General features: G+C 41.5%; 1 protein-coding gene across 1 annotated transcript in view; it reads right to left on the reverse strand.

The window, feature by feature from the left end:
* The window catches only part of col11a1a (collagen, type XI, alpha 1a), a 102,027-nt gene that overhangs the window by 10,884 nt on the left and 73,643 nt on the right, over positions 1-17,500 (reverse strand). The window contains exons 42-54 of the mRNA XM_047811671.1: positions 12,512-12,619; positions 12,145-12,252; positions 9,991-10,044; positions 9,680-9,733; positions 8,924-9,031; positions 6,628-6,681; positions 6,021-6,074; positions 5,523-5,576; positions 5,121-5,174; positions 3,397-3,504; positions 3,066-3,119; positions 2,824-2,877; positions 1,822-1,875 (exon numbers count right to left, since the gene is read on the reverse strand). Coding sequence (XP_047667627.1) covers positions 1,822-1,875; positions 2,824-2,877; positions 3,066-3,119; positions 3,397-3,504; positions 5,121-5,174; positions 5,523-5,576; positions 6,021-6,074; positions 6,628-6,681; positions 8,924-9,031; positions 9,680-9,733; positions 9,991-10,044; positions 12,145-12,252; positions 12,512-12,619 — 918 coding nt within the window. The remainder of the gene's footprint in view (positions 1-1,821; positions 1,876-2,823; positions 2,878-3,065; positions 3,120-3,396; positions 3,505-5,120; positions 5,175-5,522; positions 5,577-6,020; positions 6,075-6,627; positions 6,682-8,923; positions 9,032-9,679; positions 9,734-9,990; positions 10,045-12,144; positions 12,253-12,511; positions 12,620-17,500) is intronic.

The raw sequence follows: 17,500 nt of genomic DNA on the forward strand, positions 1-17,500 counted from the left end.
CTGCAGGGGTGTGGAGATAAGGACAGGAAGATAAATTAGAAAGCACCAGGGGGGCTGTGAGAGCGCTGTTTCCTATCCATCATGCCGTGTGTCCTTGTTTGTCTATTAAAATGATGAAAATGCTGTTTTCAGAAAGGGATACTAATAATTCATGGGCTGATTTTATAAAAGCCATGTGGAGTCCTGTTGTGAAATATGATTTGCTGTATCAGAGAGAATTTCATGAATCTAATCACAATTTTCTGATAGTTAATCCCCTCAGAGTCGTAACGTCGTGTTTGACGAGACGAGTCTCCTCGTCTCCTCCCTGCCCGCTTCCTAAAATGGTTATGCTATTGTTTCCTCATCACTGTCACCGCGGATCGATACCGAGACATCTCCGGAGTTGACCAGGAGGAGTTTGGAATTGAGCTCCAGCTCAGGTGCTTCTCTCCATCTCTATCACATAAATGATGAACGATCAGCTTTTCGTTGTCTTCCAGAGGCGATCATTTTTCCGAATGAAGGATGACTCGGCTCTCAGCCGTCCCGCCGAAGTCAAATACGATTTCCTCTCGATTCATTCGCTAGCATTGACGCAAGTCTAGCCCTCCTTTGCGTCGTCGCGGCGCGCATTCCATGGGTCAAGTCGGTTGTCAGTGTTATTCGTGTTGTATCCGTATTCCGCTCGGGGGTTCACTGTTGTCTGCTTTTTATTGGTAATGCACTTCGTTCTTGCTCCTTGTAAATTAGTGTCGTTCTTGCTCGGACCCATGTCCTTTCGGCTCTCTGATTATTCGATTTTCGTGTGTGCACCTATGCGCACTTTTAGGTGGATGTTTGTATCAGGATGTTTTAGTACCTTTATCTTGTCTGGCCCACTGTCTTTCGGCCGCTTGGGATGGTGTTTTAAACAGGTTACTTCTAAATAACCTACAAACTCCAAAGTAAGAAGCACATAGTTTTATTTTGGCTCTCTCATTCTTCTTGTATATCTTTCACGCTTCCTCTCCTTCCAACTTCCTGACCACCCTTACCTGTTCACTGTGCTCTCATTATCTGCATGCTCGTTTCGATTTAGTTTGTGCTGGGCGCCTTCGAGTGGGGCCCTCTCCTGCTTTTTTTTTCTGGGTCTTTCCTTGTTCGTTACGGTGGCTGTTTTGTCATCATGTGCTACAATTGTATCTATTTGTCTCCATGATAGATGTTGTTACCCGGTTCCGTCATCCCCTTCGGTCATTAATTTGTCCCTGCGTTTTTCGCAAAATACAATGGGATATTCTGTTTCGTCATTATTACAAAGCATAGTAATTTGGTAAACATCCACTATCAGGCCATATCACTCTATGCTTTGTTTGGTTCTGGGTGCAGGCCCGTGTAGGGTATCTGAACATGCGCTATTTTGTGACTTTTTTCCACATTCATGTGTGTGAGGGTTTGTTTATATTCGTTGCCTAAACTCGCGTAACCACTGCTAGGGGAGCAGTCGTTCACTACGATCCAGTTCTCAAAAGTCCCGTGAACCGACGTTCTGTATGTGTTTTATGGCCTTATTCGAGTGATTTATAATGTTTCATTTTTCACTAACCACGCATAAACATTGTTTTCTCAAAAACACGATCATGTACATACAAGCTGCTCACATATTATTGTAGTCCAGTTTGTGCTGATTACAGTGATATTAGACTTTAGCAATTTATATCTTCATAAGCAACTGAAAAAAGCACAAATGTCAGGGTATGATAAAACTTCTTCAGGCCCAAAAATACCCTTAACCCCAGGGGGTTAAAGCCAAATGGAATATGGTGAAGTTATAAACAGTAAAAAAAAAATGTTACTTACTCTTTTACCAGGAGGTCCGGGTGGTCCAGCCTCTCCAGACGGACCAGGAGGACCCTGACGCACAGAGAAACAGGTGATAATTAAACAACAAATATTCATCCAAATCCATTTATCCGGATGAGAAAGAAATCTTCAGCTTCAATATCGTTTTTAATTTTTCACCATTTTAGCGCTAAGCACTTATTACGAACATGATGGTTCATTTACCGAAATCAGAACAGTTTCATTCTACACACACACACACACACACACACACAAACTGAAAACTTTTTAACATTCAAAAATAAAAGAGGAAATAAAGTCTGTAAAAAAATCACAACTAATTATCTGAAAATCAATTGACGCTGACGTTTACGCGATATTATATTGGAAGTGTATGGTGATGAAGAACTGCAAGGAATTTACAAAGTCGCTCGGCCGTGTGATGGAGCCGTATAACGCTCTAATCAGAGAAGAGAGCTCGGATAGTTCGGTGCTGAGGTTTCATAGCACTACAAATCTCTTCTCATTAAACTTTAATAGGACTGCAGGGTGGAGGTTGGGCGCTGCATTAAAGCCGGCGGCACGACGCGTGAGCCGACAAGGCAATCGGTAAAAACCCAGCCTCCGATACCTTCTCCTCACTGCACGGTAAAAAGCTTTTCCTCAAGACCCAAGAATCCAAATTGCGTTCAGAAATGATAAGAAGGATCGCAATTTAGAAGGACAGATTTTCTCCTATTTGGTCATTTCCTTCCTATTTCCTTCCATTTCACTTCATTTATTAACATATATAAGTGATTATAGTCAGAAAAAGCTCTAATATATAACCTCATCAGGACCACATCAGAACCATGCTTCCAGATTTGTAATAGTAACCGAACTCTCTACGAGGCGACGCCCACTTTCACTTCCACCTTCATCCAAAGTCGTGAGTTTTTCAGTGGAACAATGACGATTTAGATTACTAATGAATCTTGAATGAATGGATTCAATTCTTTTCATGCTTCACTGGGAACTTACATTCTGACCAGCTTCACCATCTTCTCCCTTGTCTCCCGGGATACCATCAGTTCCCTAGCAGGGTGAAAACAAGATGGATTAGACACGGACTGACTTGTGATCTCGCAACATAAATGACAATTAAAAAAAAAAATCTTATTTCTCAAAAAATGTCCATTAAACCCAAAGCTCAGACTAATTCAAAGCTACTTAATTAATACAAGCCGTTATATATGTATAGATGTACAGAACTCAATACTCACAGCAACACCAGGCTCACCAGGAGGTCCAGGGTCTCCAGGGAAGCCAACAGGACCCTACAGCAACAAATCAGGGTACAGGGAGTTCAGCGGGATGAATCATGTGAGTAATAATGTCATGAGATGGTGAGGATATGTTAGCTTACGCACTTAAATAAATCTCTTTGAAGAATCAAATTATTCTTTGAGAATAATTTGGATAATTATTACATTAGCAGCAATTTGCAGTTGTTCAGCTTAATGCACAATATATAGAGAGGGTAAAAACAGATATATTATCACATTAATAGTATTCTATAACCATGTTTATTAAAATATCCTGAGCTACACTTACAGGATTTCCCTTAGGGCCATCATCTCCAGGTGGTCCTTTAGGTCCAGCAGGTCCTGCAGCACCAGAAGGGCCTGCTTCACCCTTTTCTCCTCTTTCACCCTTGGGGCCCTGCAGAACAAATAAAAAACATGAGTGGACCCTGACATACCCCAAATATCAGAAGCATAAGTGGATCCTGTGCAATGAAGGCACATACCTTTAAAGTAGTACATAAATCATTAAAGTACACCATAAATGCTTTCTAAATCACTGAGATACACCATAAATCCCTGAGGAACTCCATAAATCCCTGAGGTACACCATAAATCCCCAATGACCACATAAAATCCCTACTAAACCCCTGAGGTACACCATAAAACCCTGATATATGCCATCAAACCCTGAGATACACCAAAAACCCCTGAGGAACAGTATAAAACCCTGAGGTACACTATAAAACCCTGAGGTACCCCATAAATCCCTGAGGTACACTATAAAACCCTGTGGTACACTATAAACCCCTGAGGTACACTATAAAACCTTGAGCTACACTATAAATCCCTGAGGTACACTATAAAACCCTGAGGTACCCCATAAATCCCTGAGGTACACTATAAAACCCTGTGGTACACTATAAACCCCTGAGGTACACTATAAACCCCTGTGGTACACTATAAACCCCTGAGGTACACTATAAATCCCTGAGGTACACTATAAAACCCTGAGGTACACTATAAAACCCTGAGGTACCCCATAAATCCCTGAGGTACACTATAAAACCCTGTGGTACACTATAAACCCCTGAGGTACACTATAAAACCCTGAGGTACCCCATAAATCCCTGAGGTACACTATAAAACCCTGTGGTACACTATAAACCCCTGAGGTACACTATAAAACCTTGAGCTACACCATAAACCCCTGAGGTACACTATAAAACCTTGAGCTACACCATAAATCCCTGAGGTACACTAAAAAACCTTGAGCTACACTAAAAAACCTTGAGCTACACCATAAATCCCTGAGGTACACTATAAAACCCTGAGGTACACCATAAATCCCTGAGGTACACTATAAAACCCTGAGGTACACCATAAACCCCTGAGGAACAGTATAAAACCCTGAGGTACACTATAAATCCCTGAGGTACATCATAAATCCCTGAGGTACACTATAAATCCCTGATATATGCCATGAAACCCTGAGGTACACTAAAAAACCTTGAGCTACACTATAAATCCCTGAGGTACACTATAAAACCCTGAGGTACACTATAAAATCCTTGAGGTACACTATAAATCCCTGAGGTACACTATAAAACCCTGAGGTACACCACAAATCCCTGAGGTACACTATAAAACCCTGAGGTACACCACAAATCCCTGAGGTACACTATAAAACCCTGACTTACACCAAAAAAAACATGTGGTACACCCTGAATCAGAAACAATTGGTCCAAACTCACACCCCTGAGGTATACCATTTGTGACTGGACTGAACTTATGTCCCTGAGGAACTGCATAAAAATCAAATAGAAATCCACCATAAAGACCTGAAGTACAGACCAGAATTAGGACTGGACCGACCTCACATCACTTTAAAAAGGGATTTTTATCTTTGTCTTGAAAAAATGTAAACACCCCCACACACTCACACACACACACACACACACACACACACACACACACACACACACACACACACACACACACACACACACACACACACACACACAGGCCACTTACCCCAGTTCCAGGCTCTCCGGGGGGTCCAGGATTACCGGCTTCACCTTGTTCTCCCTGTAAGAGATTTCAGTGGTTAAAAGCTTCACCATGGTAACCAAAAGCACATTTATGTCACTGCTTGTCAAAAAAGCACCATAATTAAACATAACAGCAGCACGTCCAGAAAAACACAGGCAGCAGTCAAGAAGTTTATTTCTGATGTTGTAGGTGAGCTGAAGCTCTCGGTCATCATCAGACAATTCCGATCACTCGCAGCTGGAGAAACATCCTGGAGGTCTCGCTACCGAATATTCTCGGTAGCCCCAAATAAATACTGATACTGATACAAGAGATGGTACATAACATGACAAACTAAAGAATGCTAGATGTGGTGTTTACAGAGGAAGAGGATGTGTCACTTACCTTTTCTCCCACTGCTCCCATGCCTCCAATACCACCGGGTGGTCCTTGTGCACCCTGAAACACAATGTCAGAGAGATCTTTACTTTAATAACAGCTCATATAGAGGTGTGTACAGCTTCTTACGAGCTAAAAAGCTTGTTATTACGTTAATATGAGGTGGAATGCATCATAAACAACAGATCTAAGAGAAACTGTAGTAAATATATCTGTAAGCAGCGATGTGTGGGGCCAAGCACTTCATGCAAATAGCAGGCTGGCCTGGTGGCTAATGGTTGCCAAGTTGTCTTGTAGACTAAAGCTATCGTACCCGAAAATGGACATATTGTTCCTGATGTCTGATGGTAGCTCAAAGCTAGCACTGCAAAACATATGCTTAAAACTGATTGGCTGATGATCACTAAACACTAAACACTAAGCAAAGCATAACTAGACACATATAGCGTAAGAATAAATATACATGCCAGAGGTGAGTGTTTAAGCTAACATCTGAGCACTTACATCAGCACCAGCTGGACCCAGAGGACCTCTTGGACCTGGTGGACCAGGTGGACCCTGAAGACAAAGACAAAGAGACATTATTTATATATTTATCTTTATTTCCATACCAGAGATTTATTTTTCTGTTACCGTTAGATGAGACTGACAGTAAAGTGTTTTATAGTTAGAGATTAAGAGGTGTGTTAACGAGTGTGATGACAATTAAAAGATATTAATTTAATATTCACATCTGTATTAATAAAACAGTTATTTTTTACATGCTCAGTAATTAAATTGTGTTCAATTTATAGAATTAAGTAAAAGTGACCATTTACTAGAAGAGGCAAAGGAAACATCCCTGAGAGGGAGAACTGTACAAACAAATGAATAAGTCTAAGAAATGTATTTGTTTGTTTGTTTGTTTGTTTGTTTGTTTATTTATTTATTTATTTCATTTATTAATTTTTATTAACTAAAGGTCTAATGTAGTAATTGTGAATTAGTGTATACATGTAAAGTCACACGCTTTTTCTCTCCCTCATGCTGCACACACTTATACAATGAAACTGTCAGTCAATTCAACATTTAATCAATCAAACAAATAAGGAAAAAAATAAATAAATCTCACCATTGGACCAACGTCTCCGTTCTCTCCCTTTTCACCTGGTGGTCCGGGAAGACCCTGGGAAAAAGGAGAAAGATTCACATTGTGTAACTTTGAAGTTATAGACTAAAATATACAGAAAGAAAGAAAGAAAGAAAGAAAGAAAGAAAGAAAGAAAGAAAGAAAGAAAGAAAGAAAGAAAGAAAGAAAAACAATGAGACAGACAGAAAGAAAGAAAGAAAGAAAGAAAGAAAGAGACACACAAAAAGAAAGAAAGAAAGAAAGAAAGAAAGAAAGAAAGAAAGAAAGAAAGAAAGAAAGAAAGAAAGAAAGAATGAATGAATGAATGAATGAAAGAAAGAGACAGACAGACAGAAAGAAAGAAAGAAAGAAAGAAAGAAAGAAAGAAAGAAAGAAAGAAAGAAAGAAAGAAAGACAAGCTAAAAAGACAAGCTCACTGTGAGACAAACACTCTAGCATAGGAATGAGAAACGATAAAAGACAGACAGAGAGAGAGAGAGAGAGAGAGAGAGAGAGAGAGAGAGAGAGAAAGAGATAGAGGGAGAGAGAGAAAGAGAGAGAGAGACAGAGAGAGATAGAGAGAGAGAGACAGAGAAAGAGAAAGAGAGATGAGAAGATTAGAGATTCAAGAAAATATAGTGAACATTATATCGATATATACCGCGATATATATGATCTTCTTATAGTATTCTCTAGATATATATATAATCATATATATATCTAGATAGAGGAGAGAGAGAGAGAGAAGTGCATTTCATCTCATTTATACACTGCTGTGCTCTGACGTGAAACGGCTTTTAAGTGGATATTTAAGGCCCATTTTCTGCCTCCGGCTCCTTTTTTCTGTGCCCTCGGTGGGCAGAATACTGACCTGAAGACACAACAAAAGCATTTCCACCCACTACAAAGCGCTGGGGTTTATGAAAACGCCCTGCACACATGTCCCACGCTTCAAACACGGCCTCAGACGAGGTCCACTATTGTTCCTGTCTTTTCATTAACTGCCACTCTTTCTCACTGAGCTATAATTTACAACTACGGCACTCAGAGTTTAATTAATCTCCCAACAAGTTTCGCACAAAAACGAGTCTGACTCTGAGCGGGACTTCGCCAGCAGAGTCAGGCTGTGAAATGGGAGTTTAAGGCTAGGGATGGGGCAATGAGGCAAAACGATCGTATCACGATATTTAAAGATATTTAAAAGACATCAGTTACCATTTTCATACAGACGGCTGTTTATAACGAGAACATAAAGAGAATGGAGTCAGGATCGATCACTACACTGATGTCATACGATCGTATCGCGCAGTCCTACGCTAGCTCTGACATTTACTCTAATTGCTGGTCCGGTCTTCTCCATCTGATGTCTAATTCTATGTGATATTTACACTTCAGATACTGAGGGGATTCACACAGCACGCCCTCGTAGCCAGAGAACGTAAAAAAAAAAAAAAAAAAAGCTCTTTAAGGCCAGAACAGTTCAAGCGTGGTCTAAAAAAAAAGTGGTGTATTGCCTACTGGAGCACATCAGCACTCGGGGTAATTAATGGAGGCACATTAAGGCCAATTAAAGCCGAATCGAATCGAATGGCTCGGAGGTTTGGTGGCCGTCGATGCAGTCGATCTAATTTTCATTGCGGTGGCGATTCCACTTGACGGAAGCGAACGAACGATTTGTTGTTGTTGTTTTTTTATGAATTGTGTTTGGAGCTGCTTACAGCCGCCTGCTTTATTACGGTCGCAGAGACAGACAGAGGTCTTTAACTCGTACGTCTGTTTTACGTAATAAGAAAGAAAAAGGATTTTATATAATAACAAAATGTAACGAATAAAAATGCGTTACAAAAAAATAAGAAAAGAAACTTTTCTATAAAAATGTCCAGCACAAGACAATTAAAAAATGTCATGAAATGTAATATATATATATATATATATACAAATATAAATAAATCAGTCAGAAATTCATGTGAAATGTTTAATTATATTTAAATTATGAACAATTATGTTGACCAACTAATTTTAATTATATTTTATAAATAATAAGCTATTTATTTATTTATTTATTTTATCCACAGATAACACGACACACGGCTCCGTTTCTGAACGTCCAGAGATATAACCCATAGAGTGCTGGTTTATAACCAGTTTATTACTGACTATTGAAAATAGAGAAAGTAACGTATACATCGTTACCATGGAAACCTGTTTTCATTACTCTGCTCAGTCTCTGTTGACTTCTCCTGGTGTTTGGTCATGTTCAGACTGACTCCAGCGTCTGAGAGACAGGTGTGAGACTCACCTGCAGGCCGATGGGTCCGGCTGCTCCGGGGAAACCTCTCGGTCCTTCGTCTCCTTTCTGTCCGAACATTCCCTGCTGTCCCCGAGGACCTGGCTCTCCATCCGCTCCCTGCGCACACACAAATCAGCCGCACGGTTAGCGAAGCACAGCAACAGACTAACTCCTGACAACACAAGTGTACATGATGACGGATGCTGTACTGCTGAATTGACTACAGAAATGTTACACAGAGCTAAAGGACTTATTTCACTTTATAGATCAGACATAGTTTTTTTTTTTTGCAGTCAGTGATTTTAAATTGTTTTTAAAAAATCTTATTAAATTGTGTCTGATTATTAATTTTATTGTAATTGAGTGTGAATCCATGTTATATTATATATATTTATTCCTTCCTGTATAGTAAAGTTGTTTAATTTCATTCCATTCCATATTTGTGTGTGTGTGTGTGTGTGTGTGTGTGTGTGTGTGTGTGTGTGTGTGTGTGTGTGTGTGTGTGTGTGTGTGTGTGTGTGTGTGTGTGTGTGTGTGTGTGTGTGTGCGTGTGTATATGTGTGTGTGTGTGTGTGTGTGTGTGTGTGTGTGTGTGCGTGTGCGTGTGTGTGTGTGTGTGTGGTGTATGGGTGTGTGTGTGTGTGTGTTTGTGTGTGTGTGTGTGTGTGTGTGTGTGTGTGAGTGTGTGGTGTGGTGTGTGTGTGTGTGTGTGTGTGTGTGTGTGTGTGTGTGTGTGTGTGTGTGTGTGTGTGTGTGTGTACTTACTGCTGGTCCTGGTGCCCCTAGTGGACCCTGCAGACCTGCTGGACCTGGAGGACCCTGAAATAAACAAATATATAATTCAATTTCATCTGTCATTATTACTATTTTTATTTAATTTAAACTTTTACTAATCAATAAATGATTTGTATTTTAAAAAATGAATACGTTTATACATTTATATAAATTATATACATTTATATGCAATTCACAAAAACAAAAATACACAATTAAACATCAGTTTTTTTTATTTATTGTAATTATTAATTAATTGTATTATGTGAGTAAGGAGGAGGAAGACGAGTGTGAACACTCACCTGTTCTCCTTTATCACCTTTCCTTCCTTTCTGTCCTGGCTCTCCCACTTCACCCTATAACACACACACACACACACACACACACACACACACACACACACACACACACACAGGTTACAGGATTGAACAGATGATGTGTGTGAGGTTTGAGGTGTGAGTGAGTGGTCGGGGATGAAGCTCATGACACAGTAATGTACAGCATTCACTCGTTGACTCCGTCATCCTTACTAACGGCCGAGTCAGAGTCACGCTGCCTTACTCCATGTCTACATTCATTAGACCTGAGGTAGTTATGGGCTGCAGTGATGTAGCTGAGGGTGAGGAACTGTAACATCACTCACATTTTAACATCTGAGCTTTTACACTGGTTTCTGGGACTGATTTAAGCCACGCCCTTTTCAGGAAGCCATTTTCATCGTAACACCTTCACATCGGTCTTTAGGTCCATCTTCAGGTCCGTCTTTATATTTGTCTTAACATCCGTCTTCATGTTCCCCTTCATATTTGTCTTCACGGTTGTCTTCAGGTCCGTCTTCACGTTTGTCTTCAGGTTTGTCTTCAAATTTGTCTTTATGTTTGTCTTCACGTCTGTCTCAACGTCCGTCTTCAGGTTTGTCTTAACTTTTGTCTTAATATCTGTCTTCAAGTCCATCTGTAAGTTTGTCTACACATCCATCTTCATGTCTGTCTTCGGGTTCATCTTTACGTCGGTCTTCATGTCTGTCTTTACGTTCGCAGTCACGTTCATCTTTACGTTCGTCTTCACGTTTGTCTTCACATCCGTCTTCATGTCTGTCTTCAGGTTCGTCTTCACGTCCGTCTTCACGTTCGTCTTCACATTTGTCTTCATGTTTGTCTTCATGTTTGTCTTCAGGTTCGTCTTCAGGTTCGTCTTCACGTTCATCTTCACGTTCGTCTTCATGTTCGTCTTCACGTTCGTCTTCACGTTCGTCTTCACATTTGTCTTCGTGTTCGTCTTCACGTTTGTCTTCACGTTCATCTTCACGTTTGTCTTCACGTTCGTCTTCACGTTCGTCTTCATGTTCGTCTTCATGTTCGTCTTCACGTTTGTCTTCACGTTCATCTTCACGTTTGTCTTCACGTTCATCTTCACGTTTGTCTTTACGTTCGTCTTCATGTCTGTCTTTACGTTCGCAGTCACGTTCATCTTTACATTCGTCTTCACCTTTGTCTTCACATCCGTCTTCATGTCTGTCTTTAGGTTCTTCTTCACGTTCATCTTCACGTTTGTCTTTACGTTCATCTTCACGTTCGTCTTTACGTTCATCTTCACATTTGTCTTCATGTTTGTCTTCATGTTTGTCTTCAGGTTCGTCTTCAGGTTCATCTTCACGTTCGTCTTCATGTTCGTCTTCACGTTCGTCTTCACGTTCATCTTCACGTTCATCTTCACGTTTGTCTTTACTTTCGTCTTCATGTTCGTCTTCACGTTTGTTTTCACATCCGTATTTTAAAAGCATTCTCAGATGCCCGTGATGAGTGATGTGTATTTCCAGTGATCTATAACGTCAGTCTTATATTTAACAAGCGACTGCTCTAATTGAGCTACAACTAAAAGGTGTATATTCAGAATAACTCCTTTAAAGGTGGATGTGCTGCTGTGATTATTCCTGACTCTGTGAGCAGCCGTGCTGAGTTCCTGAGACGGGAAACTTCTTTTGTAGGTTGGGAATTGAGAGTTATAAATATTACAGCCGCTTCTCTTACAGTATGTCTTGCTTTTTCTATAAAAGTCTTTCTTTCCTTTACATTCTTCCTGTGTCTTTTTCCAGTCTCTTTCCTGATTTATTTCTTTCGTCACATGCTATAAAGCACTCAGAGTTGCATTATAAATGTACACGACTCCAGTATAATGAGTTGTTATTGACTGAAAGATAATACACAACACATAAAGAGTGGAGGTGATAAACGTTTGCTTCGTTGCGCAGGACTCTAATAAGACGTGGAGCTGCCTGGGCCGTTAGTGCCGACGATGATGGATATGATACTACAGATGGATGTGTGCCGCAGCTGGACGAGTGTTTGGGACGTCGTAATAAAGATTGATTGTGGGCGTCGCCGATATGACTTCGGTTCAATGAACTGATTTAAATAAAACGTGAATACTGTCTTAAGTTGTGTACATTAACTAACCTTATCACCGTCCTCTCCGGGTGGTCCCTGGGGGCCGGGTGGGCCTGGAAGTCCGACGGGACCTTGGACTCCATCACGACCGGCAGGACCTGATGGTCCTTTCTCACCCTGAACACACACACACACACACACACACACACACACACACACACACACAGACACACAGACACACACACTCATTAAACACACATTAAATACAGCATCCATGATATGGTATAAAACTAATCACACCAGCACATCTTTATATCAAAAACTAATAAATACCTATTACATCACATCACCCTGTGCTTGATTACTTTCCCATGACATCACACCACATCATGTTTTATTTCCTACACAATTATAAAAAATCATGGCAGCTACTTACAGGAGCACCTTTCTCTCCAGCAGGTCCCGGGGGTCCCTGAGGTCCACCACGTCCAGGTAAACCGATCGGACCTGCAGAACCGGCGGCTCCTCGCTCACCAGGTGAGCCCTAAACACACCGAACATCAGACAGGGGTTTGTTTTAACGTTCAGATATCCCGAAATAAAATTTGCATACGATTATTGAATTTTAAAGGTGGGGTGTACGTCGTTTGAGAAATGCTTTAGAAAACTGAGTCGGGCCGAGAAACAGAAGAAAAACGTGTAGCCAATGAGCAGAAAGGGGAGTGTCTTATCAATATGGGCGGAGAGAGTGTTCAGTGCGCATGTGTGACGTTAGCTGTAAGCGACTGAAACATTGACATGGCGGATGAAAAGAGAAGAAAGACTTACGATAAGGACAAGAAGTAGGACGTGTTAATATAGGATCAGCTTTCCAGCGCTGGAGAGAACTGAAGGAGCAGGAAGTTGGCCACATATTCACAGGTTGGAGTTTCCCGAGTCAATAACTCCTGAGCTAAACGCTGTTACTACACAAATAACACCTCTTTTCTATCGTAGTAATGTAGAGAGGCAGCTACAACCGCGTTTTGTGTAGTAACAGCGTTTAGCTCAGGAGTTATCGACTCGGGAAACTCCGACCTGTGAATATGCGGCCGACTTTACTTAAGACGCCGAGGCGCTTTTTTCCTTCTCGATAGGTGAGTAACGTTGGTTTTGCTTTGTTACACAGAACTAATATATGCCTTTGTCCTTTACATCATTATGCTTGTGTGGCATTTTTGCTTGTTTGTTTATCTACAATCGTATTGTTCTTCCCTTCAGCTATGATAAAGACACGTTTCTTTCCGTTTGTCACCCGGGTTACGTATGTATGTGTGGGCGGAGTTATCGATACAGGGGTGGGACCCGTTTCGGTTAGGGGCGTGTTTGTTTCGGTGATTTTATATGTCGACATTGGCTTTCAAACAACAGAGACCCCACCTTTAATGTGATCATCTGAAGAACATCTCAGCTGTGAACCTGTGCCCTGGTGCTTAACAAAGTAACGGCACCTCACTGGGGTTCTGACCTTTATTCATGATTTTAGGTGACCAATATATATGAAAGTCACCTTTAAACATGACTTAAGGTCATTATTAGCATTTTAATCATACACATTCGAGGTAAAAGTTCGAGACTCAGAGTTCCACCATGTTATGGTGGTTTATGGACAGTCCATGGTCTCGATCGACTGCTCTTCACCACTCTTTATCCGACCTGCCCGACTCCAGCGCTTCTGCCCTGCCAACACTTCTGCCGAGATTTGAACTTATGCACCGGTGACTCTTCTTCTTTCCAATTTATTGTTTTTGATTTTTTTTTTTAAATCCTAAGTACAGAATCTTGGCGTGTTTCCTGCCAGCTAAAGCACTCAGCACTGAATTATGGACTCTGTAGACAAGGTGTATGAGTGGAAATTAAACCTCTCGTGTTCTTCTAAAGCTGGGCAAGTTTACGCCCTTGGAGTTTCTCACTCCGTATCATTCTTTGGACAGAAATGAGTCTAAACTACACAATGACTGGAATGTTCACAACAACTTACAAAAAGACGGATTATTTAAATTCGGATTACTTTTCATGCCGTCGACCAGCAGTGAGGTCATGAGAAGTAAACAGGAAGTGATTTAAAACCATAACTAGAGTTTTTTTTAAAACAAATGGTCATGCAATCATGCTCTCAGGTCCTTTACATGGGGAAAAATAAACTAGTCTGTTTGTCCACTAGAGGGCGATAAACACACGGCTGTAAATATAGCTACTGCAAAATATGCTAATGACCTCATTCGTGAGGTTTAAATACAAGAAACTCACCGATACTTTTTATAAAAAAGACTGGAAGAATTGAAAACTCTTGATAAGATGATGCGGGGACGAAGGACAGAAGGTATCGGTGGATGATGGAGGAATGGTGAGAGAAAGGAAAGGGAGGATGGAGTGCTGAAGAGACAGACGGATATAACGGGTGAAAGAAGAAGAGTTGGAGGAATGAAACACCGGAGAGACGGGAAACCAGAAAGGTGAAGAAATGAAATGCAAGTGTGAAGGGGAGATGGAGTCTTAGAGAAATGAAAGAATGGGGCAAAGGAGGGAGGAAGTAGTAATGAAGAGATGGAGGGATAAAAGAAAGAGATGGAGGGCCGGAATGATGCAAGAATAAAAAGATGAAGAAGTGGAGAAACTGAGGGTGAAGGGATGAAATAATGGATAGATTAAGAAATGGAAAGATGAAGGGCTGGGAGTGGGATGTGTGGAAGATGGGTGGAGTGATAAAGGAATGTGTGGGTGGAGAAAATTGGCTGGAAAATTGGAGTAATGAAGTGATTAAAGGATGAAAATACGGTAAGATAAAGAGATGAATGGATGGAATGATGGCTGGATGGATCTAAAGATAGAGAGATGAGGAGTGGAAGAATAGATATGGACAAGTTCATTTTCCAGTGAGAATGTGATCTGTCAGTTCAGAAGCTCCTTTTGGATCCTACGTCACTCCTGGTTCATCACCAGTTTCCCTGTTCAGTAAGTACCTTCTCACCAATCTACTCCTCCTCCACCATCCTCTCCTCCACCATCTTCTTCTCCACCATCTTATCCTCCTTCACCTTCTCCTCCACCACCATATCTTTCTCCATCTTCTCTCCCTCCTCCTCCGCCACCTTCTTCTCCTCCACAACCTTATCTTCCTCCACCTGCCCTCCTCCTACTCCTCCACCATCTTCTTCTCCACCACCTTCTCCTCCTTCACCTTCTCCTCCTCCACCTTCACCACCTTCATTTTCTCCACCTTCTCCTCCTCCTTCTTCTTCTCATCCTCCACCACCACTTTCTACTACTCCTCCTCCACCACCTTTTCCTCATTCACCTTCTCCTCCACCACCTTATTCTCCTCCACCTTATCAACCTCCACACACCCTCCACCTACTCCTCCACCACCTTATTCTCCTCCACCTTATCGTCCTCCACACACCCTCCACCTACTCCTCCACCACCTTATTCTCCTCCACCTTATCCTCCTCCACACGCCCTCCTCCTACTCCTCCACCAGCTTCTTCTCCTCCACCACGACCTTATCTTCTTCCACCTTATTCTCATCCACCTTATCCTCCTCCACACACCCTCCTCCTACTCTTACACCACCTTCTCCTCCTCCACCACCTTATCCTCCTACTCCTCCACCACCTTCTCCTCCTCCTCCTCTTTCTGAAGGTTTGGAAGCTTGTTAGAAATGGAGTGGAAGCTGTGTGAGGATCTCAGACCAAATCAAATCGACATTTTCAATCAAATCTCCATCAGAGGAGACGCTCTGAAATGTTGACAAGCGCCTCACTTCAGTCTAGACGCTGTGCGTGGGAAGTCTGCTTCATGATTAATTCTTTGACTGTGTGTGTGTGTGTGTGTGTGTGTGTGTGTGTGTGTGTGTGTGTGTGTGTGTGTGTGTGTGCATTAAATGTTCCATTTAGTTGAGCAGAAGCAGGGTGAGTCAGTGTGATTAGAGACCCCACACACTGCCTCAGACCTAATGATCACTTATCGGAGGCGGGTGAAGCAGCCGCGTCACTCCATCCACCTTCCTCTCCTCTCACAAACCTTCCTCTTCCTCTAATGTCTAAAGAAAGACGGATTTATAGACTTCATACAGGTGCAAATGAGTCCTTTATCTCGTTCCACGTGAAAGTCAACTCGATGGCACTTCAGCCGGCGGCACTAATCTCACATGGCTTTAAAAAGCACAATTACGGACTAATAATACTTATCTCCCGTCTCTTTATAGAGGAACACATCAGCTACGAACAGGACGTCATTTTAATTCACCTTTCCCTGAATACAATACCGGCGCTCTGTCAAAGTCCGACTTACGGTCCGCCATGCAAAATTCCCCAAATCCGTGATTACCTACAATTCAAAATTCCCTTTTCACTCGCTCTAACTTTTTTTTTTTCTTCACTCTGTTATGTTTCCAGCTTCTTCTGGCTTCTCCTTTTGTAAAACGTTATCGCTTCCCGATTCGTTTTTGTCGTCTCATTTCGTCCGTGTGACCTGTTTGACGTCTGGATGGTTCTTTTTCCGAACGTATTCCCTTTTTATCTGGTTCTAACGAAACCAAAACTAAGAAACGAGGTAATGAAATTGAAATACATAAAAAAAATAAAAAATAAAAAAACTGATTCGGGCCAAAATCAAAACAAAAATCAAAACAAACGTGTAGCCAATGAGCAGAAAGGGGCGGGGCTTGTCGATATGGGCGGAGAGAGTGTTCGGTGCACATGTGTGACATTAGCAGAAAGCGGTTTTAACTTCGACATGGAGGATAAAAACAAAGAAAGAAAGAGAAGAAAGACTTCCGATAAGGACAAGAAGTAGGACGTGTTAATATAGGATCAGCTTTCCAGCGCTGGAGAGAACTGAAGGAGCAGGAAGTTGGCCACATATTCACAGGTTGGAGTTTCCCGAGTCAATAACTCCTGAGCTAAACGCTGTTACTACACAAATAACACCTCTTTTCTATCGTAGTAATGTAGAGAGGCAGCTACAACCGCGTTTTGTGTAGTAACAGCGTTTAGCTCAGGAGTTATCGACTCGGGAAACTCCGACCTGTGAATATGTGGCCGACTTTACTTAAGACGCCGAGGCGCTTTTTTCCTTCTCGATAGGTGAGTAACGTTGGTTTTGCTTTGTTACACAGAACTAATATATGCCTTTGTCCTTTACATCATTATGCTTGTGTGGCATTTTTGCTTGTTTGTTTATCTACAATGGTATTGTTCTTCCCTTCAGCTATGATAAAGACACGTTTCTTTCTGTTAGTCGCCTGGGTTACGTATGTATGTGTGGGCGGAGCTATCGATACAGGGGTGGGACCCGTTTGGGTTAGGGGCGTGTTTGTTTTGGTGATTTTATATGTCGACATTGGCTTTCAAACATCGGAGACCCCACCTTTAAACACTAAAAC

Source organism: Tachysurus fulvidraco, chromosome 3 (genome assembly GCF_022655615.1).
Source record: "Tachysurus fulvidraco isolate hzauxx_2018 chromosome 3, HZAU_PFXX_2.0, whole genome shotgun sequence".
Taxonomy (NCBI): Eukaryota; Metazoa; Chordata; class Actinopteri; order Siluriformes; family Bagridae; genus Tachysurus; species Tachysurus fulvidraco.